Consider the following 26116-nt stretch of genomic DNA (forward strand, 5'->3'; position numbering starts at 1 on the left):
TGATGATAATAAAAATTGTACCTACAAATATTTTTTTTTTTCAAAAAAAGAAAATACATCAATGACTTTATTGTGGAGAATTTAATGCTACAGGCTTGCTAGTTAACATCCACATTTTTAAAGTGTTTTTCCAATTAACTGTTCAAGAATATGACATACAATCAATGAAAATCCTATTCATTGAAAAATTTCACAACAGCAAGTTCCTAGAAATATTTTTCATGTAAAAATGTGTTCCAACATAAACAGCAATTATTTTGACAAAGGAGTAATTTTTTTCTCTCTGAGTGCTATGTTACATAGCTTATGATAAATGTACTATACATGTACAACTAAAAATAATGTGAAACTATTGTCTTTATTATCAGTGAGCAAAACTGAAAACCAGTCTATTCTGGTGAGTTACTTCCCACAGTAATAAACACATTATTGTTGACAATTCCTGATATATGGTGAAAAATAACTGCAGCATCCAAAAAATTCACACAAACCATCAACCTTTCAGTCATGGCAAAAAAAAAAATAATAATTGCGATTGGAAATATTTCTCTACTTAAAAACAACACTAAAGCATCTTATTTAAATGATTAAAAGAGAGATAGCTGTGAATGATATAAAGATGACAGATTACATTCTTTCACAACGATAAACATTACTACAAGTAAAGGAGATTGCAACAACTTGTTTTCCTACTCCACAGAAAACTTTAGGTAACCACTTGAAATGTATTAATGAGAGATGAGCACCATGAACATGAATGTAATGAAATGATTTAGTCTGCCAGCTGGTGAGGAAATGACATTCTGTAAACAACAAAAGGGGACAAAATTGCTGCAATACCAACCAACAGCCAAACCTCTCTATTGGAGGAACAAGAATTACATTTTGATCTGAAATTTACATGCAAAATGAAAGTGTTTATTTGCATCAGATAAAGAGGTCATCCCAAACATGGTGTGGGACATGTGCGAGATCCAACTTTGTCATTGGTCAATTTAAAACTGCCCCTTTATAAATGTCTCTTGTTTTTCTTTTTATAAGTCCTCCTTGCTTTCATCTTCCTCATTGTCATTATGGGTGTGCCACGTGAGTCGTTCCTCGTAAAATGCTATCACTATCTGTGGACACTTTACGTTGGCTTGTCTGGCTGGAACCAGATCTGCTTCATCGCTGTCTTTCCTGTAAAAATGTATTGACTAAGTCTACAAACAGCATTTTGAACTCAATTTCATCAGAAAAGCTAAAAACATTTTCCCAGCTTCCCTCTCAAATCTGCTTTGCATCAGTATACATGTACATTGAGTCAAAAATATTAATATATTATACATTTTTCCCATTTATTGAAACTAATTCCTGTAATTAGCAAATGATTTTAGAAACTTAGAGGATATCAATCCATCGGCACTTTTCCCAGTGGAGTAAGTTTTTAAGAATCGATATACAAAATTAAAAAGTTCATTCTAACAACAACTTTACCATTTCATTAAAAACATGAGTTCTCCTGAACTGTCTGTGGCACCAATAATCCTCTCAGGTAGAAGACCTCGGTCAAAACCTCTAGGTTTGTTATCTTCTTCCTGCAGCAAAAGATTTAGATGGTTAAAAAGTTTGTCAGTAGTGTGTTAGTCATTAACTTCACATAAATACTCATACTTCTTTTTCATTGAATCAATCTTTTACTATATGGGTCAACTAAGTAACCATCTTTTGTCTAAAACTTACATGTAATGCAGATTGTTCACTTAACAGTTTACTTATTTTTTTTTTGGTGGGGTGGGGAGAGACGGGTGAACCATATTTGAATATGACCAGGGACCAACCTAGACCAAAAATTTTGGGAGACTTCACTTCTCCCTCAAAGAAATTTAGGGAGAAGTTTTGAAATTTAGGGAGACTTCTTGGCGCGCGTCGTGCACATTAATCATTATTAAACTTTACAAAAATAAAATTATTTCATTGTTTATATCTTATTAATAAACACATTTCAATAATTTTTCTGCATGAACATCAGACTAAAAATAAATAAAAAGAAAAAAAAAATCTTTAAAAATTTGCCTTTATATTTTTCCAGTTACAGGGTATAAAATTATCTGACCCCAAAAATTAAACAATATCAGTCTTTATCATGTATAAGTTTCTTTTTTTTTTTTTGATAAACTTGTTTATCTTTCTTTTTTTTTTTTCATTTCATGCATAGTATGCACAATTAACTTTAATATTCTCTCTTGTTATTTTAGATTTTCAGGCTCTTTTCAAAGTCATTAATTTTTTTTTATTTAAATCACTTCAAAATTCATTTTCAATCATTCTTTTTCTAAAAAAATTTTATGCACTACTTCTATATGTAATACTGCATGCCAATTGAACTAGTTGACTGTGTGTATTAGACGTGTAATTTCTTAGACAGTTAATAACTCCACAATATAACAGTAAAAATACGTCTGTATTCACAGCATGAATAAATTATTTGACAGTAAATAGATCTAAAATCATCTCCAACATCTTTGGCTTGACATCGATAGCTGTCCAGCTGTTTTGCATCTTGTAGTGTATAACTTGTAACAATGGACTTTACATACACGGAAGCGTAAAATCTAGAGGGGTTCCGACAGAGCATTCGATGACTTTAGTACACTGTAGCAAAACAGGTGCAAGTGTCCCGCTGTTTTGCTTATTTCATCAGTAATAAAACCAGATTTATACAGAACTGTCGATTCTACCACGTTTCTTAATAGATTTTTTATGATTCTCAATAAAGGAATTGCAAATGTGAAGGCGACTTAAACTTCGCTTTCATGATAAATTACGGCGAAGTTTGGAGCCCAAAAGCGACTATTTCGCCTCAGTCGCCCCCTAGGTTGGTCCTTGATGACTTTTTTTGCAAACTTTACAAGTAGGAGTCAAATCAGAATACAATGCTGTCTGTCTCTGATAATTTAATTCATTTATATTAGTTGTCAGACTATTCCTAACACTTTACTTATTATGGACTTTCCATACATTAGACTCCTCCCGGTAAGTTTTGTACACTTGACTGAAGGATATTTTTAGAACTCTTCACATAATGTATATTTCTAATCACTCCCTCCCTGAAAAAATGAAGTCCATTTATTAACAAGCATTAAAATGTATTCCTTCTGAAACCTTCCGTTTCTTAACAATATTTCCTGCATTTTAGACCTAACAATTACTTACTCCTGTTTTGAGTCTTTTGACTTCGCAAGACTTTGTTTACTTACTGCTGTTTTGACTTCTGAGACCTTCTTTTTCTTTTTTGCTGCACCGTCCTCTGTTCCGTTTTGTGTTTTTCTTTTCTTTTCTTGTTCCTTCTTTTTCTTTTTGTCTTCAAACTCTGCTATAAGGTCTGGACAATCCAGATTTGCCTCAGGCTCCCAAGTATTTTCTGAACTACATTTGAAAGAAGGAGAATTGAAAATCATCTTCTGACACTGGATCAAGCATATTCTATATATCTGAATTAATTTTCATAAATATACCACCCAGTCTTAAAAAATGTAATTTGCTGGCTTGGAAAAAAAATGTGAGGAGACTTTCTTAATCTATCCCCAAACATTAAGTTTTAAAAACAAACATGACAAGTCAATCTATTTATCAAATATATGAACTACTAATGGGAAAATAACATTTTGGTAAATAATTAAATGCACTGAATATAAATCTGTGATCATCTGTGGTCTTACTCTGGATAGCCCTTCCATTTTAAGAGGTACTCTTTCCTTCCTCCCTTCATTCGAGAGTCCACAACCTTCTCTACTGTGTATTCTTCCTCTTCTTCCTCCTCCTCTTCAACAGTGCCTGCCTCCTCAACAATTTCTTCATCTTTTTTGGCTTTTGGACGGGTTGATGACATTGTAGCCTGAAATTTTAAAGAAAATTTGATTTCCTGGTTTTTCCTAAAATGTGTTAAAGCTTAGCTACCATAAAGACATTCATTTTATGCAATTGATCTTTCACAACAAAAAAGTTTGTAACTAGCATTCACAAATTAATCCAAATTATGTAGACAATGCACAAGCAAAACAAATCCATATACTTTGGTACCCTAGAAACTTGGCTACTGTACTTTAAGATCCCGATACATTGAATGAAATCTGATACCCATCTTTTATCTTTTTAGAGCCATTTTTTTTTAAAGAAGCTGGTTTAATTTTTAAGCCAAAATTGGGCCAAGATACAAATCACATATATGCTTAATCTCCCATAATTTATGTTTCATATGAAAAACTATGTTATCTCCCTTTGATTAGTGGAAAAGTGTAATTGTGGTTACTGTAAAATAGTAAATAACTTTTGTTAGACTTGCCTTTTCGTCCATTGTGTAGACTAACTGGGAACACAGCTACATATAGAAAACAGAGTGAGGATTTGACATATGTTTTATTAAGTAGAAGTCGAACAACATGGACCTGTCACAATTTTGGGAGGCAATTTTAATAAATTACTAATGCCAAAGCTACATCTTTGTCTAGTAAACATTTTAATGAATGCATATATCTAAGATTTACCTTGAAATGACTCATTTGTCACCTTTCTTGCTTATTACCATTTGCTTTCCAATTCCGACTTTCCAAGTTTCAACAGTATTCAGTAGCCTTTTTTATTAAATTACCTATTTCTTAATTCTGGTTTACCAGTGCAAAGCTTTACGAACTAAACTCTGAACTAAATGAAGAAATCGTAAGCTGAGGTTTCATTCTTACATAGGTGTTAATGTAGCTTGAAGCCCACCACAAAAAGGTTCTTACAGACCCTGGGTCTTACCTGTATGTGACAAGTCCATGTGTGCAAACTTACAAAGAACAATTGCAAGTGTATAAATGAACTGATAAAATTATCGAAGTCTTTCAAGAAGGATGAAAAACCAAAAGTCATTTCAATTTCATGAAGGGTTTAATTTTTGGTGCAATATCCAGTGGAAAAAGTAGAAATGTTTTGTTTTAAATATCTTCATGATCTTTATGCAATGTTATGTTAAGATTATCACGATTTGCATAATTCGAAATTTACAGAGGGTTTTAACTTTAACTTTCTGAACATAATACATGCTGAAGAGAAAATTGAGTCTATAAAGCTGCTGAACATCTGAAGCTGCATCTTCCATTCATAGTAAATACAGGCGCCATTTTGAAAAGCAAGCATGAGGCTTTGACAATATAATGCACACCAACTGAGTGTGTTAATGATGCAGTTTCAAAACTTTACCAGATCATGCTTTTTTCAAACAAGATGATTAAGTATAGGCAATGTTCAAATTGACCATAAATTACCTTAGAAAGAAGTATTCACAATAACCTCAGATATGCCGGGAACACAACGTCACGCTGATGCGCATGTATTACATTAGCTTCCGGTGGTAGGAAAACGCGGGAAGAAACATTTAATTTATTTCTTTTTATTCTTAAAGTAGATAGGCCGAATAAACATGAATTTAATGAAATTTATAACATCAAACTTGATATCATGAAATTGTGATTCAATGTCCACACTATGAAAAAAGAATGGAATATTGCTGGTCAGGAAAATATTTACACTTTTCTTCCGGATAAAAACGGATCGAAAATGGGTGCTTTCTTTGATTACGATTGGAATATGGATCCCCAAAATGACAGATCAAAATGCCTAAACGATTACACAAATTATGCTCAACTAAAGCGTAAAGAACAATCTTCTATTTTTTGTAGTTTTTGTCCTGTCCGTCTGTCTGTTAGTCCGCAAAAACATAATCTTGCCCATAACTTTTGACTGGGTTGGGTCATGGCTTTCACATTTCACATGTGTAGTCCCTGTGATAGGAATTTTCTTTGTGTACCACCAAATTTGACCTTTTGAACTTGACCTTGGAGTTTGACAAACTTTTACAAAAAGAAATCCAAGCGATTACTTTGGTCATATCTTTTGAACGATTAGAAATTAAGGACTTTAATTCATACTACTAATACATGTAATCTCTCTGACAAAACCTTTCATTGGATACTCTTTGACCTTGACCTTAGAGTTTGACCTACTTTTTAAAAACTAAGCTTAGCCATTACTTTTGAACGATAACAAGGGCTAGGGTTTTTATACTTCAGTATATGTAATCCTTGTGACAAGACCTTTCAATGGATACTAACAACTTTCACCCTTTGACCTTGACCTTATAGTTTGACTTACTTTTTTTCAAACTTTAACCTTGGCCATAATTTTTGAACGATTAGAGCTAGAGCTCTCATACTTCACATCTGAAATCCTAAATGTTACACGACCTTTCATTTAAAACCAACAATTTTGACCTTTTGAACTTGACTTAGAGTTTGGACTACTCTTTGTTCCCTGCTTTCGAAAGCGTGGGGACACTAAATCTCATTCGTCTGTCCGTCTGTCCTTCTGTCAGTCCCGCCGTCTATCCTTCACAAAAAAACTTAATTTAACCTTGGTCATATCTTTTGAATGAGAAGCGATAGGGCTTTCATATTACACTTGTATATATATTACCAGTGACAAGAACATTCTAAATACACTTTGATTTTTGACCCCGTGACCTTGAACTTGAAGTTTGACCTATTTTAAAAAAAAACATTAATTTGAATTGGCCGGCCATACCTTTTTGAATGAGAAGAGATAGGGCTTTTATATTAGAGATGTTTATTACCTGTGACAAGATCTTCCTTAGTATACACAATACGTTTGACCTATACTTTTATAAAACTTTAACTTTAGTCATATCTTTTGAATGAGAAAAGACAGAGCCTATATATTACGCAAGTATATTACCTGTGACAAGGCCTTTCTTAATACACTATGATTTTTGGCGCCGCTTATTTCTGAATGAGAAGAGCTAGATAGCACTTTCATATTAAATGTGTATAACCTGTGACAAGACCTTCCAAACACCATGATTTTTTACATCGTGATCTTGACCTTGAAGTTTGACATACTTTTCAAAAACTTTAACCTTGGTCATGAATTCTGAACGAGAAGAGATATGGCTGTCATATTAACCCTGTGTATTGCCTTTGACAAAACGTTTGTAAAAACGCTATGTTATTTGTGACCTTGAGGTTTGACCTACCTTTTCAAAATTGTTAATCTTTATGCCCCCTTAAACGAAGTTTCGGGGGGTATATAGTTTTTGTCGTCTGTCTGTCTGTCTAGCTGTCTCTCTGTCTGTTTGTCCGCAAACACTTTAACCTTGCCCATAACTTTTGATTTAGTGGAGCTATGGCTTTCATATTTCACATATGTATTCCTAGTGACAAGACCTTTCTTTGGGTACCACCAAATTTGACCTTTTGATCTCGACCTTAGAGTTTGACCTACTTTTACACAAAAAATTCAAAAATTCTACTTTGGCCATATCTTTTGAACAGTTAACACCAGGACTTCTATACTTCATATATGCATTCTTGTGAAAAGACCTTTCATTGGATACCGACAACCTAGACTTTTTGACCTTGACCTTGGAGAATTTTGTACTTATGAAAAAACTTTAACCTTAGCCATAACTTTTGAACGATAAAGGCTAGTGCTTTTATACTTAGAATATGTAAGCCTTGTGAAAATACATTTTCTATGATACCCAGAACTTTGACCTTTCGACCTTGACCTTGGAGTTTGATCTACTTTTAAAAAGCAAACCTTGACTAAACCTCTTAAGGGTTAGGGCTAGTACTTTCATACTTCACATATTAAATCCTTGTGACAATACCTTTTATTTGATATCAAGAACTTTGATCTTGATCCTGGAGTTTGACCTACGTACTTTTAAAATTTTAAACCTTGACCATAACTTTTGAAGTGTTAGGGCTAGGGCTTCCATACTTCACATATGTATTCTCTGTGGCAAGACTTTTCATTGGATACCAACTACCTTGACCTTCTGACCATGACCTTGGAGATTAAAATTTTAACCTTGGCCATAACTTTTGAACGAAAAGGGCTAGTGCTCTCATACTTCACGTTAGTAATCCTTGTGAGAAGACCCTTCATTGGATATCAAGAACTTTGACCCTTTGACCTTGACCTTGGAGTTTGACATACTTTTAAAAGACAAACCTATTTCTTGTGAGATGGCATTACTTTGGGTATCAGCATATTTGATTTGCATTTGAAACAAGCAAAATTTTGTCCCCCACTTTCGCGAAAGCGAGGGGACATTAAATTTCATTCGTCTGTCCGTCTGTCAATCCGTCACAAAAACTTTAACCTTTAGTCATATCTTTTGAATAAGAAGCGATAGGGCTTTCATATCACACGTCATGTATATTACTTGTGACAATACCTTTCTAATTACACTATGATTTTTTCTATACCCCTACCCTTAACCTTTAATTACGTTTGACCTACTTTTAAATTAATTAAAGGTTGCTTTGAATTGGCCATAAATTTTGAATGAGACTGAAGAGATAGGGCTTTCATAGTTGACATGTATATTACCTGTGACAAGACCTAATAGTATGTAAATTTACACACTACGATTTTTTGAAGATTGACATATTTTTCAAAGACTTTAACCTTGGTCATGACTTTTAAAGAAGAAGAGATAGGGCTTTCATATTATACATGTGTATTATCTATGACAAAACATTCTTTAGTACACTATGATTTTTGACCTCATGACCTTGACCTTGAAGTTTGACGTACATTTCAGCTTGTTACTCCGCGACCCGCGACTTTAGATTTTTTTTTTTCAAATTTCCTCTTTATTTATACGCAGAAGCCGAGCATCTTTTAGAAGGTATGTCTACATCTTGGTGGTATTGATGCCTCATGTTTAGTGGTTAAGTCATCAAGTGGACCCTCCTTCACAGGTTGTTTCGATTCTATACACGGCAACCCCCAGTCACTGCAGAGGTGCCACAAATGAGGTGATCAAATTTCAGCCTAGAACCACTCAGTTCTCCGCCTTCTCCGCCCTTGCCTATGATTTTTTGGCTGCGAAACACCTTTTGGTATATACACATGTTAGAATTGTGTTGCACACTTAACTATTCTTCGTGCTTTTACCATGTTGTTATGGAGGTTACTCTAATCCTGCATCCTTGTCGAGAAATAAGTCTGTGACTTTGATGATCCGCAAGACCTAGCCCTTCAAATTAATTGCTCCGCAATTCCTCGACATCTCTCCTCCACTTGACGACACTAAACTCTCCAGCCTTTAAGCTGACAGTATGTAACATAAGGTATTTTCCAGCTTCCTCTCGTAGACTTCTTCCTAGCTCCCGTGGCACTGTTAGTTCGCTAAGCCAAATGAAAATCTGGTTTCTGATTGGTAGCAAACAAAACTACAGAAGCTCCTACAGAAACTGCAAGCCATATATGCATTTGTATACGCTATAACCATATTCAGACACTCCATGAATTGTCTCCATTGTTGTCAAAGGTACGTCACATAAAGAAAAGGCCTATAACTGGTAATGTCATGCCGATCGATCCATATATATTCTGCACAAGTATTTTCCGGCAAAGCACTTTTGACTGTGCTATTCATCAAGTTCTTAATTTGCTTGCTGTCAACGTCATTTTGCGGTAACACGGCGGGAGTCAACAAGTCCTACAGGAAGAAAAACCCAATCTGAAGAAATACCCCGACGTAAAAAAAGACCCCCGGATCCAGTGAGAAACCTCACCAAGAGGTTCTTGACTCAGAGTTGTGAAAAACCAGTCGGCCGAAACATGCGAAAGATCTCCAGACGATGAAAGCAGAAACAAAGATGGTAACTTGAATGTACAATCCACGTTTCAAACTGTATGTGACCGACCAGGTAGCAAGAGAGAAGAGGAGTTACAAACCCAATGACTCGGAATATATAGGAGCGGATGGAATGGAACCGGCATGTCTTCAGTAGTTAGTGGAGAAAAGTTCCTTTACTCTGAACATGCGGATGAAAGCTATGAACACACACTGACTTGCTATCATGATATCTTCCGCTTCAGCCAAGGCACTAATTGAATGGGAACCAATCTCATCAATGATTATGACAGCAAGATTCTACTCCAAAGGAAGAAAAATAACTGTGATCCAGTGCTACTCACCAACAAACACTGGAAATGAAGATTATACCCAATACTTCGGGCAGCAGAGAACAAGATAAACGTAGGCTAAACATCAAAATCTTAATGGGCATGAATGCCAAGTTAGGTGCAAACAACTCTAGGAAAGATCTCATCATGCACTGTAAAAAAAATAACTAGTTAATGTCACGAAGAAAACTAGTAGATTCACTGTCCATACAATCACTACCTTAATAGTAGTTTTACCAGATATTGGTATATTTACTAGATAAGATTAGTAAATTTAGAATTGATGAGTAACTTTCACTAGGTATCTAAGTATCTATACGACCCCCGCTCCACAACTCACTACCCCGGTATCTTAACCAGTAAACTGAAAGTTCACTAATCACGACCAAAGCTTTACGAAACACACTACATGTAGTTAAATTCACTAGGTTTTTCTTTCAGTGTGGGCACCAAGGCATGCACTTTTTGACATGAACGAAAAAGAAGAACTCTTCACATATTTTGTGTAGGAGAACTAGGAGAAAGTGTCTACCTGCACAAAAAAAAATCTACAAAGAGACTTGATTTTCCTTCATGGGAAAAAACAATGAGTCCCTGGAACAAAAATTAAGGAACAATAATGATGACCGATGTATTATCTTAACAATATCAGTGGTTTATTCCCCTCATATGTCGACTCGAAATATCACAGTGAACATGTAATAAAAGATACCACAGAGTCCGACAAATCTGTTGAATCATATTTAAATAATTTACTAAATAAATGAAATGAAATGAAAAACCAACAACTTTTCTATTATCAACTTTTCTTACTTAGGTAGCATGGTAGCAGTACACTCTTATCACCAGTATATAGGGTTTATCTGTCCCATCAGTTGATTCGATACACAAGAAAATGCTTTACCTACGAACAATTTTAAAAATGAGGCAGGCTACTGAGTATTGACAAACAAGTTGATGAAACAAGAATATAAACATTCTAATTTCATTTTACCATTTCGCAAGTTATATTTCAGGACCATGACTTTTTCTGCAAATAAGTCTATCAATAAGTCGATTGCTGACTGGATGCATTTTTAGCTCACCTCAACGAAGTTGGGGGAGCTTATGTAATACCCTCGGCGTCGGTGTCGGTGTCGGTGTCGGCGTCGGCGTCCCAGGTTAAGGTTAAGTTACTATGAGCCCTATTATGAATAAACTTGCATGGATGACACATCTGAGGATGCATTCTACCAGCCTTGCTTCGGATGCTGAATCTGACCTACATTTTCCGGTTGAGTGAACAGGTTAAAGTTTTTGGTGCAGGTTTCATTTCCAAGTAATTATGAGCCCTATGTTGACTAAACTTGCATGGATGATTCATATAAGGATGCATACTACCAGGCTTGCTTCAGATGCTGAATCTGACCTACATTTTCCAGTTGAGTGAACAAGTTAAAGTTTTTGGTGCAGGTCTCATTTCTAAGATACTATGAGCCCTATTATGACTAAACTTGCATGGATGACACATCTTAGGATGCATTCTACCAGCCTTGCTTCGGATGCTGAATCTGACCTACATTTTCCGGTTGAGTGAACAGGTTAAAGTTTTTGGTGCAGATTTCATTTCCAAGTAACTACGAGTTCTTTAATGACCAAACTTGCATTGATGATACATATAAGGATGCATACTACCAGGCTTGCTTCGGATGCTGAATCTGACCTACATTTTGTGGATGAGTGAAAATGTTAGTTTTTGATGCAGATTTCATTTCAATTAACTATGAGCCCTATAATGAGCAAACTTGCATGGACGATACATCTTAGGATGCACACTAATGGACTTGCTTTGGATGCTGAATTCCACATACATTTTTCAGATAATGGACCAGGTAAAAGTTATGGGTGCAGGTCTATTACCAAAAAATTATAAGGTTTATATAACATTGTATAAACCAAACTTGCACAAATGATGCATCAAGGGATGAAAACTCAAATTTGCTTCAGATGCTGGATTTTAATTTAATTTTCATGAAGAAGAACTAGTTTAATTTTTTTATATAGGTCTATTTCAAAGTATCAGATCAAAATTGCTTAAATATTTTCATTTTTGGAATGTACACTTTTTGTTGGTTAATTGTGTGACTTTGCCTTACTTAAAGACAACATTCGTTGAGGTGAGCTCTGTAATCTCTCATTACCTATGTTTACTTTTATTGTTAGGTCATTATTTACAATGAAGCGCACTGAAGTGGTAAAATTTTCCGTTTAGATGAAACGTTCTGAGTCATGTTTTGAACGTCAATTATAACATAATGACACGCCCATATTTTTAAAAATGAGAAAGAAATATTCGTCGTTATGTTTTAGGACACCCCACTCTTTGCGACAAGCAAAATGAGTTACACTGAAATGGAGCTTTAAAAAGATAAGAAGGGAAAGTTAGAGACTCCCCGCTTCTGTAAAACACAAATTGCAACGAATATTTGCATAATTCTGAATTTATCATGTCTGTTGAAGTTACCAGAACACGTTTTTCGGTCGAACACATGTTTACTCAGTGTTTATTTAGACTGTCAATTTGATTGGCTATTATATTTATGGAAAACCTGTTCTACAGGTATTCGAATAAACAAATTGACCGTTTTATCTATTTCTAAAGAAATGGGCGTGTCATCCTATGACAAACAACGTTCTAAAGATAGCTCAAAACGTTCCATTCGAACGGAAAATTTTACCACTTCAATGCGCTTCATTGTATATATGAATTGCCTACGGATTTTCACGTCTTCCCGATCATGACATGGAGCACATTTACAGTGACACAACATGCAGGAGTAACCGGTCAAAAAAGGAGATTCTTAATCCTCCATGACACCTGATCCCACCTCTGAAGTTTAAGAGGTTTGATTGCCCTGTTCCTGATTTGTATTGTTTTAAGGGAATTTTAGGTTGGTTGCTGTTCGTTGTTTCCATATTTCATTTAAGATTGACAAGTGTGAGCAACATACCTTCCCTCTTTAAATTCTTGATTACCCCTGTTACTATGAGTGTCAGTTTTCACATAGATGACGGAGATGCAAACATAATTCGAACAAATAAGAGATATAAATCCTATTTGAAACGGAAACTTGTAATTAAGTGAAACACCTTTTTTATCAATTGTCAGGCGTCGGAAGCAAATTGAAAGGGGGGGCTAATTGAAAGTGGGGGTGGGGGCTTAACCACCAAAAAAGGTAAACCCCAATTTTCAATGGGACTAAACACTAAAGGTCATTAGGTCAAAATATTAAAGGTCAAAACTATGTTTTGGGACTTCATATGTTTTGGGACTAAAATAAACAGTATATATATTTCCATTTTTCAAAATTGAAAAAAAAATCAACATACAAAAAGAAGAGGGTACATATATAGGGTCGGAAGCAAATTGAAAGGGGGGGGGGAGAAACCAACAAAAAAGTAAACCCAAAGTTTCAATGCCGATATTATGTAGATATTTGCAGAGAAAGTGGTGGTGGGGGGGCTAAACCCTCCTAGCCCCCCCCCCCGGTTCCGACGCCCATGGGGTACAGTCAGGAGGGTAGCCTAGCTAATTCGTTTGAAAGGAAATACATGTAAATGGCATGAACATGATGAATGAGAAAGAAATTTTAGATATACCTATTCAAAACTTATGTTATCAATCGTCTCAGATAATTCTTTATAGGGAATATCGCGGCTTTTTTTTTAAACACGAATTTACTCGCAAGGCCAAGAAAAGAAAAGACGGGTCGAAATATTTTGGTTGTGCATGATTGTTGTTTTTCTTTTTACCTCAATTTTTATATAAAAAAAAAACAAGATGTGTTTGTGAAACACTGCATGATGCCCCCGTATGGCAACACAGTGAAGATTAAGGATATCCGATCCTCAGCTAGAAAGGATAACTCTTTAAATCATTATTTTGTTATAAAAAGCTCAAAATTAAGCTTGAAATTAAAATCTTTTCGTGCAACAATGTTTATTTTATACATCTCAATATGTCTTAAGATTGTTTGATGTCTAGGAGACGGTCTTTCACAAATTTGACATTTGTACCCCATGAAGTACAAAAATAAATGCATTTTTATAAAAATAAAACTTTTCTTTAATGAAAATTTTATACAAATATTTTCACATGATATGAAATTAAAAATGATCTGTGAAGTCTTGAATTGATAGTATAAAAGTTTTACACTATGTACTTTTATAAGAATTGATCTAATTTAAAAAAAACTAAGATACCAAATGCGCATGAAAAACATGCAATTTTCTCCAAATGCCTGGATACCTATAATTTTTTTTATTGTTAAATATATTTTATTGATCAATTTTCAATAAGAAAATGCATAGCAGATACTTTGAATCACATTTCCTAAAAATATAATTGAGATTTAATAATTTTCCTTATATAATACGATTAGTTGTAATTATGAACTTTTAAGAACTTTTTACGGTCAATACCATAGGTTTATACATATAATTTTAAAAATTCAGAGACATATTTGTGAGCATTTTCAATTGCCCAACCCCTGATTTTCATGACCTGAGGATCGGACTACCTTAAAATTTTCTTATATACAAATTTAATATATTGGTTTCCAAAGTAGGGTATTCTTACTGTAAATACAATTATGAAATATGAAAGAAGGGCAAGGTTCAATTTTTTTTTTTATAAGTACGGAAATCTCCAAGATCAAGGTAATTGGTCTCCAATGAAAGGTCTTGCCACAAAGAATACATATGTGAAGTATTGAAGCTAGCCTTAACCCTTCAAAAGTTATGGCCAAGGTTAAACATTTCTAAAAGTAGGTCTTACTCCAAGGTCAAGGTCAAAAGGTCATAATTCTTGATATCAAATGAAAGGTCTAGTCACAAGGATTACTTATGCTACGTATGAAAGCACTAACCCTAACCCTTCAATTGTTATGATCAAGGTTTGTTGGTCTTCTGACAAGGATTGCTATGTGAAGTATGAAATCCATATCCCTTACTATTCAAAAGTTATGGCCAATGTTAAAGTTTTTTCATAAGTACGGAAATCTCCAAGGTCAAAGTAAAAAGGTCAAAGTTGTTGGTATCCAATGAAAGGTCTTTCCACAAAGAATTCATATATGAAATATAAATATCATGGTATATCTGTTCAAAATGTATGGCCAAAATAAAAGTTTGGATTTTTTGTGTAAAAATGGGTCAAACTCCAAGGTCAAGGTCAAAAGGTCAAATTTGGTGGTCCCAAGAAAGGTCTTGTCACAATGAATACACATGTGAAATATGAGTCTTAGCTCCACTAAATTAAAAGTTATGGGCAAGGTTAAAGTGTTTTGCGGACAAACAGACAGAGAGACAGACGGACCTACTGACGGACGGACGGACATGACAAAAACTATATACCCCCGAAACTTCGAAGAGTATACTCTTGAAGCATTTTTAGATTTGTTCAAATATTTCCGATTTATAAAGTTTTGTCTGTCACGTGATTAACTCGTCACGTGATCAGATAAAATTTCCTCTCTTAGCTTGGCGTGGACAGACAAAGAAGACACAGAAAATGCCCGGCGTGAGTATCTTTTATCCATCGAAGTATCTAGAGTATAATTACATGAATATGGTCTGCATTTAACCGAAAATGTGTCAAGTTGTTTTATGTATATGAATGTTAGTAAAACTGTCGAATCTAAGTGCATTCTGCGAACGTAGAGAAGTTGATTATTTGCGGCGCCATTTTGTTGAGGCATAATGTTAGCCATCTTGAATACCAATTGTGGCGTGCTCTTATAATGAACCAAACATCATGCAGAGGTAACTTGTTAAGCCAGAAATTTGGAATTAAATGTGCAAATCCTTTTTTTATCGCTTCTTGTACATTTCAGGCTTGAAATACTCGTGCAGTCAACATTCCTTAATCTATAGGAATATTTATTGCACCAAGCATAATAGGCCTATAAGGTCAGAAGGATTGATAAAATAGCCTCTGGCCGTCTTCTCATCTTATCAGCAGTGTAAGACTAATCACCAAAAATGGCATACAATAGGCTATTTTGGATGTGGTATCCCATTTGAAATCCTAAATGGATTTGTGTGTAGAAAAAGGGGGGTGGCCACAAATAATTCATATGTGTAAATATGAATTGTATGCAATGATTTTAAGCAAGTTTTTCAAATAACGGATGGTTTGTAAGTTTGATCCCAAAAAGTTTAGGATCGTTAGAGGGAGCCATTATGGGAACACTGGAAAAATTCTTAGCAAAAAGTTTTGGGTTTTGAAGAATTTTGATGCATATGTGTATTTTTGGCTCATTGAATACCATTTTTTTTTTTTTTTTTGTATTCTATTTGAGACATTATATCCCATTTGGGCCATTGGTCCCAAACTCTTGAGAGATGATTGATGATAAAACAGTTGGTACATCTGCATGTTTCAACAGGTTGGGACCAATCGCCCAAATGGGCAAAAAATTTACAGTGCAAAAATTGAAAAATTTTATTTTGGCAATAAATATCATAAATCCGCATCAAAACACTTAAAAAGGAATAACTTTTGGTAAGCTAGTTTTTCTGCAACCCTACAGTTTGTAAGATTGATCCCCAAGAAGTTAAGGAACTTCCGAGGGATCAATCTCCTAAACAGTTGGTAAACAGGAAAACATGTCAACCAAAAGTTATTCCTTTTTAAGTGTCCTGATGCGGATTTATGATATTTAAAGCCAAAATAAAAATTTTCATTTTTTGCACTGTAGATTTATAGCCCATTTGGGATATTATATCCCAAACGAACTATTATATCCCATTTGGGCTATTGGTCCCAACCTGTTCAAATGGGGAATGTGGTAGATGCACATCTACAACTACCATATGACATTCCCCTTTGAAACATCAAATACACTGAGTATGGCGATGGTCAGGTAACAATTAATTTAATTCTGTTTGTGAAGTTTGAATTTATATGACTGATAAAGAATTTAGTCTATATTGCATAACCTGAAGGAATATATAGTAGAAAAGTGAGACTGAGATCAAAAGTGAGCTTGTCTAAGTTTTATGGCCCCCAGACCAGGTACATCAGGTATCATCATAATTCAGCATTCATCACATTAATTAAATATTGGGGCAGTGGGTTGGGTATCGTAATAAAACAAGAGTTGTCGAAAACTTGCGGCAAGCCTGTTGAATATTTGTATGGATCTAGAAGTTGCAAGAAAATGTCAGTCCAAAAACTGTTTGAAAAAGAAATCAGGGTCTGGATGTGCAAAAGAAGTGGTTGCATACATGTGAGATTGAAGGCTTTTGAAAATAAAAAAGATGGCAGTTTGGTGCAGTTAATTATTTCATTTCTCCGTTTTAAAAAAATGAGGTACATGAATCTGGTCTGACAAATTTTGACTCCAAAAGAACATCTGACCTTGCAAATCCAGCGTCATCACTGATCTAAAATTTTATAAAATCACAAATTTAGTTAAAATCTTTGATATCGCCCCTTATGTTTTGCATATTGCAGAAATTGCATTGTATCTGCGTGCTTTAGAAAGAGTTAAAACAGACAGTCTTGTTGACATTGCAATAAACTCGGTTAAATGTACACTTCTTTGAAACCTCTATATAATGTAAGAGAAATGCACTAAAGTGTTATATGATTTTGTAGTTTGGTGGTGGATTTGGAGGTCGAGGAGGGGGTGGTCGCGGCGGTATGGGAGGCCGCGGTCGTGGTAGAAGTCAAGGTGGTGGCGACCCAGATGACCCTGAAGCTGAACAGTACAGGAAGCTTTTCATCGGAGGCCTCAGCTATGAGACCACAGACTCTACACTCAGATCCTACTTTGAACAGTGGGGAACAATTACAGACTGTGTAGTTATGACAGACCCTCAAACAAAAAGGTAAGCTATTAAGTCATGATTTCCCTCAATGCTCATCTTGATAATTTGGTAAATATGAACGAGTAAAGACAATCTGTTGACATGAAGTAAATTCTCCTTCCCCCTACAAAACCCTTATTCAAAATTGCATTTATATGCTTTTCAGATCCAGAGGTTTTGGATTTATCACATATGAAAAGGTAGCTATGCTTGATGAATGTCAAGCCAACAGACCACACAAAATAGATGGACGAGAGGTTGAGACAAAGAGAGCAATGCCCAGAGAGGTAAAAAAGATTTCTTGTTTTGCACAGACAGTTTATTGATGATAAACTTTTGTTTTGTGTGGTTATTTAAAAAATGGATGAGTATCAACTTAATAATTTTTCTGAATTGCAGGAGTCGGGAAAATCAGAATCTCAGAAATCCAATGAGAAAATGTTTGTTGGAGGACTTCGTGATACAACAACAGAAGATGATGTAAGGGAAGCATTCCAGGAATATGGAAACATCAAAAACATTGAACTTATCAAGGATAAGGCCACCAACAAAACCAGGGGATTCTGTTTTGTCACATTCGATGACTACGACCCTGTTGACAAATGTGTTTGTATGTATTCTTCCTCCTTCGGTAAAGAATTGATGAATTTTACAGTAATGAGCACTGTCACAGTTTTCTTTGACAATGATTTGTTATTCTTTCTTTCAAATTTGCAGTGAAAAAGAGGTTTAAAATCTGTGACAAAGATGTTGAAGTAAAGAAAGCAGAAAATAAAAATGAAGGTACGTAGTTATCATGTTTTATGTAGATATCCATTTAAAAGTTTTTATAGGACCTTAAATGGACAGAATGATTGATCTTTTGATTTGTGTTAAGTATGTTATTGTCTTGACTTGTAGGTCGTGGTGGGGGCGGCGGTCGTGGTGGACGTGGCGGAGGCCATGGTGGCGGTAAGCTTATAGAAATATTTTTCAACAATAATATAAAGTTAAGTTTGATTGATATGTTGGTTTTCATTAAGCAGTGAATGAAAGAAACTATCATTATAATCTCTTGCAGGATGGAATCAAGGAGGATTTAACCAGGGATTCAACCAAGGAGGTAAGGGAGTATTTTTTGTTTTTGACATTCAAGGATCTAAGATGTTATGCAAAGCATGCATATAACAGTAATATGATAAATTGTGCATATACTAGCATTATTATAAATTGTTTGAAAGAATAATAAAGGGTTATATATTGTAGTAGAAGTAGAGTTAATGAGGAAATCTTTCTCTACAGGTTGGGGTCCCGGTCCAGGAAATATGGGTGGCGATGGCGGCTATCAGGGTAAAGTTTTTTCTTGTTCTGTAGGTGAAGTGATTATACCTGGCAGTGGAAACAGAAAATGTGTAATCACTGCTGATAGAGCAACAGTCATGGCTTCATTATGGTCATTTAACCCTTCCTTTAGCATTTCATATGCATCGGAAGGCAAACGAAGGCATGGTAGATCTAAAATGACTTTCATTCTTGTGAAAGTTAAATGCACTAATCATTTGTATTTGTTTCTACAGGTGGCTATGGTGGAGGTGGTGGTGGTGGTGGCTATGGCGGCGGCTATGGCAACCAGGGCGGTAACTGGGGCGGTAACCAGGGAGGATACAATGAGGGCTACGGAGGAGGATATGGAGGTGGACAAGGTCAGTTTTCAAAATAACATCTCATTGATTGATTTTTGTGGAGGGGGGGGATAACCAAGCTTTTATGATGTTATCTTTTTTCTTTATAATTAACACTCAGTAGCCTTGATATCTCTTCTAATGACTGATATTTATTGGCAGGTGGTGACTGGTCTGGTAACCAGCAGTTTGGGACCGGCTATCAGAACAACTTTGGAGGTGGCGTGATGAAGGGAGGTGGTTACGGTGGACAGAGAGGTCAGGGCCCGTATGGAGGAGGCAAGTGACATCCTTGTACCATACTGTTCACAGCGTTACACTAACTTCTCGATCATGCTAGCTAGCAGCCATTCTCATCCTTCTCACTTATCCTACTCTCAGACCTTTAAATAATCAGAAGATAATTAATTATAACTAGAAAGCAACTGAAATTGGAAAAGGGGGGATTAAGGGGTATTTTAAGGGATTGAGTTGAGAATGTACTAGCATAATCGATGTTCCATTTTATTCTGAGCCTTTCAATTCAGTGTTAAAAATGTTGCTGATTTGATTATTTTTTTTTTTTTATCTTTTATCACAAGACAATTTAATCACAGCAGCTGAATTTTAAAAACTGAAATTCTTGTGATGAGAGATTGGAAGTGATAAATTCTGAAGATTTAAATTCTAGTGTTTGACGCTGTAACTTACTGTGGTCCAGGTGATTAACTGACAGCCTTGGGTTTGAATGTAGTCAATGCTGTAGTGATCAATTGTAGAAATGTACTTTTGTTGTCAAACCAGTAGCAATATCAAACAATACCTAACACTGGAATGAATCAAAGTCACTGAAAAAAGTATGAGCAAAGATTATACATGATTCAGTTGTGTGTGTTATTGTGGGTTTAAATGCTGGGATTTGGTAAGGGATTTGCATGCTTTTTGATCACCTTTTTGGAGGTTAATAAATAAATTTATGTTCCTACCCAAAAATGTTTAGAAATCATGGGAAGAAAAGGTTGAAGTTTGCAAAACAAGTTCCTCTTTTTCTTACTCCTTTGTTTTGATGTTAAAGTCCTCATCATGATTTGTTACTAAAATTGCATTATCATATTGTGTTGTTCTCACTGTGTATGAAATTCTAGTCAGCCTACTTGCCCTGAAAAGTAATCATCATCTTTATTTGGTGAAGATACTATTTTATTAATGCATATGTACTTGTAAAAATTTACAAACTTTTACTCTTGGGCAGTGTCTGGTAGAGCTTTGTACACAATTTTCTCCCTGTGTTCATATTTTATACTATTGTTCAAGTGTTTGATTCTTCTGAAGTTAAAAAAAACTGGAAATGGTCATTATTATGATTATCAAAAGTCACTGTAGATGATTTTGTATATCAATTGAAATTGTAGAAGTAATTACAAAGTTTATTGGCTGCATAACTGTTCAGAAATAATTAACAAATGAGAAAACTTGTTTTGGTCAAGATAAATCAAAAGTTCAGTTCTATTTGTAAACTAAGAGCTCAAACTATAACTGTTCAGAAATAATTAACAAATGAGAAAACTTGTTTTGGTCAAGATAAATCAAAAGTTCAGTTCTATTTGTAAACTAAGAGCTCAAACTGAATATCACTTATTGTTCTGAATCGGGATAATTTGTTAAACTGTCAAGGATAGTTGTCAAAGTGCTAACTTTGATCTTCCTACATTGGCCCGCTGCGGTTTGTAGGGCCGTTTTTTCTGAGGTTGATTATTTACAGGTCCTGGTGGTTATGGCGGTGGTGGCGGATATGCCGGCGGTGGCGGCGGTGGATACGGAGGTGGAAACCGACGTTGATCATCTTTATCATCATATTGTGTATCACTGTAAGTACGCCTGCACTCACCCAGTGCTGGCATCTCAGCCATGTTGATTTTCATTTTAAAAAAAGATAGAAAAGAGAAGAAAATTAAAATAGACATATTTTATCAGATTTCCTCTGTATATATGGGAAAATAATAGCACCATCTACAAAAATAAGATAGTATTTATTTAGTTAAATTTTGAGATAAATGATTACCTGTCTTATATTTAACTTATTTGAGTGTAGAATATTGACTAGAATATGTTAACTTTTCTCTATTTTCTTACATATTATATATAGGCAGGGTATTAGTGTGATAGATCCAGAGGAAATATTAGGAAGCAAATGGAATAAAATTGTAGCCATCAGGGATTTATACTGACCTAGACCAGTGTTTCCAGCTAATTAAGTGAATTGATTAACATGGGATTAAAAGAAGCTTAAGCTCATGCAGGATATTAATTCTCAACGCAAATGGAAGAAAGTCCTTACCATCAGACGTTTAGATAGATTAAAAAAAGCTATATACCCATAGCTTAGTATAGTGATATATTTCTTATCCAGGAGATATGAGGAAATATTAACATGCAGATATTAGAAACAGTCTTAGAAAGGAAATTTCTCTTCTAAGTAGTGAAGATTAATTAACCACAAGTCCAATTTTTCATTAATTAGGCAGCACACAAACTAAAGTTTGCATAGCTTTTGACACCTTTCATCGACAGAGCTCACAGGCTAGAGGGAAATTTCTAAGGGGTATACCCTCAGTGATACACAATTTTTATGTCTTTTTAAACATCAATGACTTTGCCGTTCATTTCTTTTGAAGAAATGATCCATGTTGTCTTCATTTTGTCATTTTATTGTCCTATCATGAAGTTGATTTTGTGAGAAAAATAAATAAGAAATTTTATATATATTGAATCTAGTAGTGTTCCATTTCTGTTTAAAAATGATGAGCCATTCAATAAGAGCACTTGACTGACGTTAGGCAAAATAACTGCCTTGTTAGAAGTTTAGAACCTTTAGTAGGCTAAGTGAGGCCAGCAGTAAATATAAGTAAATCCCCATGGATAGGTTCCTAGGGGCAGAAATTTAAAAAAAAAAAGGCTTAGTTATTGAATAGCTCAGTCAAAATTTAGTCGAGGGTTCAGTGCCTGTCAGATTATGAGAATGTATTTTCAAAAAAAAAAAGAAAAAGAAAAAGCAGGTGGGAAAGTGTTTATTTTGAATTAGAAGTAAAAGACTAACTGTGAATGAGTAAAGAATTAGTTCTGTATGTCTTACCAAGTGACCAAATTACTTAGAAAAAGGGAACAGAATGTGTTATTAAATTTACTTCAGTTATAAGAAGTGATAAGAACTGAAAAGAAACATGCATTTTTAAAGCATGTGCATCTAAAATGCATTGTAAGAGTGTTGTTTGCTCATTGTAAAGAAAAATGTCAAGACGCTTTAAGCTACAATTAAAAGAGGATGGTGAAAACCAATACTGTATCAATTAGGAAATGACTTCAAGACCAGTCTAATTCAGCCCCGGGATCATGAACATAAGTCAAAAAGTGTTTATGGCACTGAAATTATACAGACATGAAACGGAAAAAATGAAAAGTCTACTATTTTGCATCCTCAGACTGATTAAACATGCAAATAAAGAGGATAAACCATTTGATAGGTATTTGAAATTCAGACTAAGTAAGTTTGGTATGTTTTATGATCCTTGGGCCTGTTCCAGAAGTTTTTCGGGAAAGAACCCCTTGTTCCTGGTAGGAAAACAGAACATGGGGCACTAGAAAGGGCATTCAACAGGACAAATATGACATTTTTGTTGTTTCAATTTGGGAGAGAAAAAGGAACAATAATGCTGAGCCCATTTTAACAATTGTATGATTATTGTTAATATTAATAGGTGATGGTCTCAGCCTTTTTGTGAAAGTTGGGTGGAAGGGGGGATATATTGTGAAAAGATTTGGGGTATCTGTATGCAAAAAGAAATATGTGAATAAATAAATATCCCAAGTGTAAGAAAAATTGAAAGGCATGTACATGTATCCTGAATAAATTTGTGAGATATTATGAATGTATTTTATACTCGCAATCAGTCTGTAATTGTGTTATTTGTAAATAATAAAATACAAACGGTAGACAGGAATGGCACTGACCCTTGATCTCTAGATTAGTGTGTCTATGAAATTCTTCAGCTTTGATATAAGACCAGAAGTGATGTAGGAAGCAGACGTTCCAGCAATAGGTGATAGGTCGGTAGGCCTAGTAAGTTAAGGAAGGTAGGCTGTTTGTATTTTAGCTCACTGGGAGGGAAATGCAATGGGGTAAACATCGGTAAGGGTTTCTTTGGGGGATATCAAAGATAAGATTACGTCCACTGAGGAATCTTGTTTGATGCGAGAACATTTATGTGAGGTTTCATTCATTAATGCAACGCAGCAGTAGCTCAAACTTATATTGGACATGACATGTCTGTCGTGGCATGGTTGTTACGTTCGTATTAATATGTGGCATCAAACTCGGCAAGCGTATAATCCCAGCGTATTCTCTTCAAATCATTTCCCAGAAATATCCAACTAAAATTTTGTACACTTTTGTTTCAAATTGATAGCTTGTTTAAAAAGTTAACTTCACGCTGATGAAGACCCGTATTTCAAAATGGTAACGGACATTTTCATTCGTGCCATCTTGTTATTCATGAACTTGCCGGGTGGCATTGAATTGGAAAAGCAACAGTTTTTCCAATCACTTCCACTCTGCAGTTAACATAAGTAACTGATATCTTTTTCCTAAGATAATCATGCAAATTCTAATTTGTGAGTTTCGAAGGTTAATCGTGTATTATTATACAGAAATTTGAGCTGCTCAATCGTTGCAAAATGAAAAAGAAGCAACATTTTACACTGTTTAAGTTCATAAATGTGTGTGATTTTTAGGAGCCTGATCGGTGCATCGGATCCGAGAAGTAGTGGATCGTTATGTGAACGGCGGAAGCATGCAAACCAAAGCGAGGTAGGGAAAAGGTATGGACAATCTGGAGATCTTGCAATTAAAACTGATCTCTTGTCGACATTAGGGTTTTTTACAATAACAAAATGATATTAGATTTAACTATAATTGTTATTTTAGGGTGCAAAGTTTGTTTGGCAAGAGGTAAAGAAATGGCCTTTGTGTATTGAGGAGAGACATTGGTAAAACCGAAATGAACGGATATTTACGAGAAGGGACGGTGATTGGGAAAGGCGATATGTTGGTTACGAAAAAAATGAAATAATTGTATATTGAAATATGAAATTAAAATTAAAAAAATTGTTCATTTATCTTTTTGTTCTTTTATTTTTTGTTTTGATGCGTTCGTCCATGCGGGATCACTTTTGCCATCAACCCATTTGTTTTGAAAAAGAACTGGTGCAGCCAAGTAACATTATTGTCTCTGTTTGAAAGTCCTCCAAATAATGCGCTCCTTAAAGATGCTCTAAATACGATCAATATTTAAAGCAAATGAGGCGACTCACAAATAAGTTGATATTGCAGGGAAATCAACAGCCTCGTTTAAAGTCAGCATTTTGTAAAATTTATGGTCGTTTTAATTTCATGTACCTTAATCCTTTGTTTTTTAACTAATTGACATAGTCTGCAGAACTGAATCGTTATGGTTTTATATATTTTGTCTTTGACCATAACGCTACAGATCCCTTGATGCAAACATTGTTAGAGAGAAATTTTTTTCCACTTTTCAGAATTGTTCCATCAGCCACCTTTCTTTTCTAGACACATTTTGTAATCAGCCTGTATACATAACCCTTTATATTAATCGTCTCTACAAACCTGCCTGTTGTGAATTTATTGTCAGAATTTATAGAAAATTCAAAACAAGCAATTCTATTGGTCTGTAGAAACGATATAAAGGGCTAGGAGGTGGATAAAATACTAGTATATAAGTTGTTTACAAAATATGTCTAGAATTGGACTTTTGCGAGAAGCACTGAGTTTTACAGTTGACGGTTTACTTGCACATTTAAATCAGTATTATGTCGGGAACAGAATTGAAAATAGATGAGAAAACCTTTGCAATGGTCATAGGTATGGAGTTTGGGCACTTGCATGTTAAGACCGGAAGTTGAGGGTAGGGCACATGGTTGGTTTTTTTTGAAAGACAACTTATATGTGCATTGAAATAACCCGTTATTTTCGTTGAATTAAATGCAGTGACGTAGCATCGTTTTTGAAAGGGGGGGGGGCAGCCTGAGATTTTTTTTACTTACCTTATAGTTGACAAGCCAAAAAAAGGGAGGGGGGATTGGCGAAACAATAATCCTATTTTATGGGGGGAGGGGGGGGCTTTTTCATTGTCAACTTTTTTCAGTACCAATTTTTTGCATACAATACTACATCACCCTTATACCTGTTTCTTTTAGCAAAAAGCGTGTGTGTGGGGGGGGCAAGCTTCATTGAACATTTCCAATAGTGGGGAAGACCTGGGAATCTGTTGCCTTCGGCCTTCTCCTTACCATTCAAAAGTTATGGCCAATGTTAAAGTTTTTTCATAAGTACAGAAATCTTCCAAGTCTAGGTCAAAGTATGAAAGCCCTAGTCCTAACCGTTCAAAAGTTACGGCCAAGGTTAAAGTTTTTAAAAAGTAGGTCAAGGGGTCAAAGTTCTTGATATCCAATGAAAGGTTTTGTCACAAGGATTAAATATGTGAAGTATGAAAGCCTTAAAAAATTTAGTCAAGGTTTGTTTTTTAAAA

At 35.0% G+C, this 26116-nt stretch overlaps 2 protein-coding genes across 13 annotated transcripts; one reads left to right on the forward strand and one right to left on the reverse strand.

Moving 5' to 3' along the window:
- Positions 1-1022: 1022 nt before the first annotated feature.
- LOC134246138 (chromobox protein homolog 1-like) lies at positions 1023-5419 on the reverse strand. Of its 2 annotated transcripts, XM_062728423.1 has the most exons (6): positions 5289-5419; positions 4325-4360; positions 3702-3877; positions 3240-3408; positions 1477-1577; positions 1023-1179 (listed from the first exon to the last, which is right to left on the reverse strand). In XM_062728423.1, the coding sequence occupies exons 2-6, from the start codon at positions 4334-4336 to the stop codon at positions 1035-1037; spliced, it is 603 nt and encodes a 200-aa protein (XP_062584407.1). In that variant the 5' UTR covers positions 4337-4360; positions 5289-5419; the 3' UTR covers positions 1023-1034. The 2 variants fall into 2 exon arrangements, with proteins under 2 accessions (XP_062584407.1, XP_062584408.1); XM_062728424.1 differs by lacking the exon at positions 4325-4360 and having other exon boundaries at positions 5289-5418.
- A 10070-nt stretch (positions 5420-15489) lies between these two features.
- On the forward strand, positions 15490-24680 carry LOC134246139 (heterogeneous nuclear ribonucleoproteins A2/B1-like). Of its 11 annotated transcripts, none has more exons than XR_009987580.1 (13): positions 15490-15580; positions 17663-17895; positions 18041-18161; positions 18274-18484; positions 18592-18657; positions 18775-18825; positions 18935-18976; positions 19156-19203; positions 19431-19555; positions 19694-19814; positions 21277-21382; positions 24303-24389; positions 24496-24680. XR_009987580.1 is itself a non-coding variant. In XM_062728426.1 (12 exons), exons 1-11 carry the CDS (start codon positions 15572-15574, stop codon positions 21351-21353), a joined length of 1101 nt encoding a protein of 366 aa, XP_062584410.1. In that variant the 5' UTR covers positions 15490-15571; the 3' UTR covers positions 21354-21382; positions 21661-22284. The 11 variants fall into 11 exon arrangements, 8 of the variants coding, with proteins under 8 accessions (XP_062584410.1, XP_062584412.1, XP_062584409.1 ...); XR_009987581.1 differs by having other exon boundaries at positions 19694-19793; XR_009987582.1 differs by lacking the exon at positions 19694-19814 and having other exon boundaries at positions 19431-19556.
- Positions 24681-26116: the final 1436 nt, after the last annotated feature.

Source organism: Saccostrea cucullata, unplaced genomic scaffold (assembly GCF_032062105.1).
Source record: "Saccostrea cucullata isolate Sc308-1 unplaced genomic scaffold, CSIRO_AGI_Scuc_v1 ctg47, whole genome shotgun sequence".
Classification (NCBI taxonomy): Eukaryota; Metazoa; Mollusca; class Bivalvia; order Ostreida; family Ostreidae; genus Saccostrea; species Saccostrea cuccullata.

Excerpts from the sequence above, each read along its gene's own strand:
- LOC134246139 (XM_062728425.1), top strand. Across the intron at positions 17,896-18,040 it reads ACAGACCCTCAAACAAAAAG|ATCCAGAGGTTTTGGATTTA; the intron begins GTAAGCTATTAA and ends TATGCTTTTCAG. Across the intron at positions 18,162-18,273 it reads AGAGAGCAATGCCCAGAGAG|GAGTCGGGAAAATCAGAATC; the intron begins GTAAAAAAGATT and ends TCTGAATTGCAG.
- LOC134246138 (XM_062728423.1), bottom strand. Across the intron at positions 1,578-3,239 it reads TCTCAGAAGTCAAAACAGCA|GAAGAAGATAACAAACCTAG; the intron begins GTAAGTAAACAA and ends CTTTTGCTGCAG. Across the intron at positions 1,180-1,476 it reads CTCATGTTTTTAATGAAATG|GAAAGACAGCGATGAAGCAG; the intron begins GTAAAGTTGTTG and ends ACATTTTTACAG.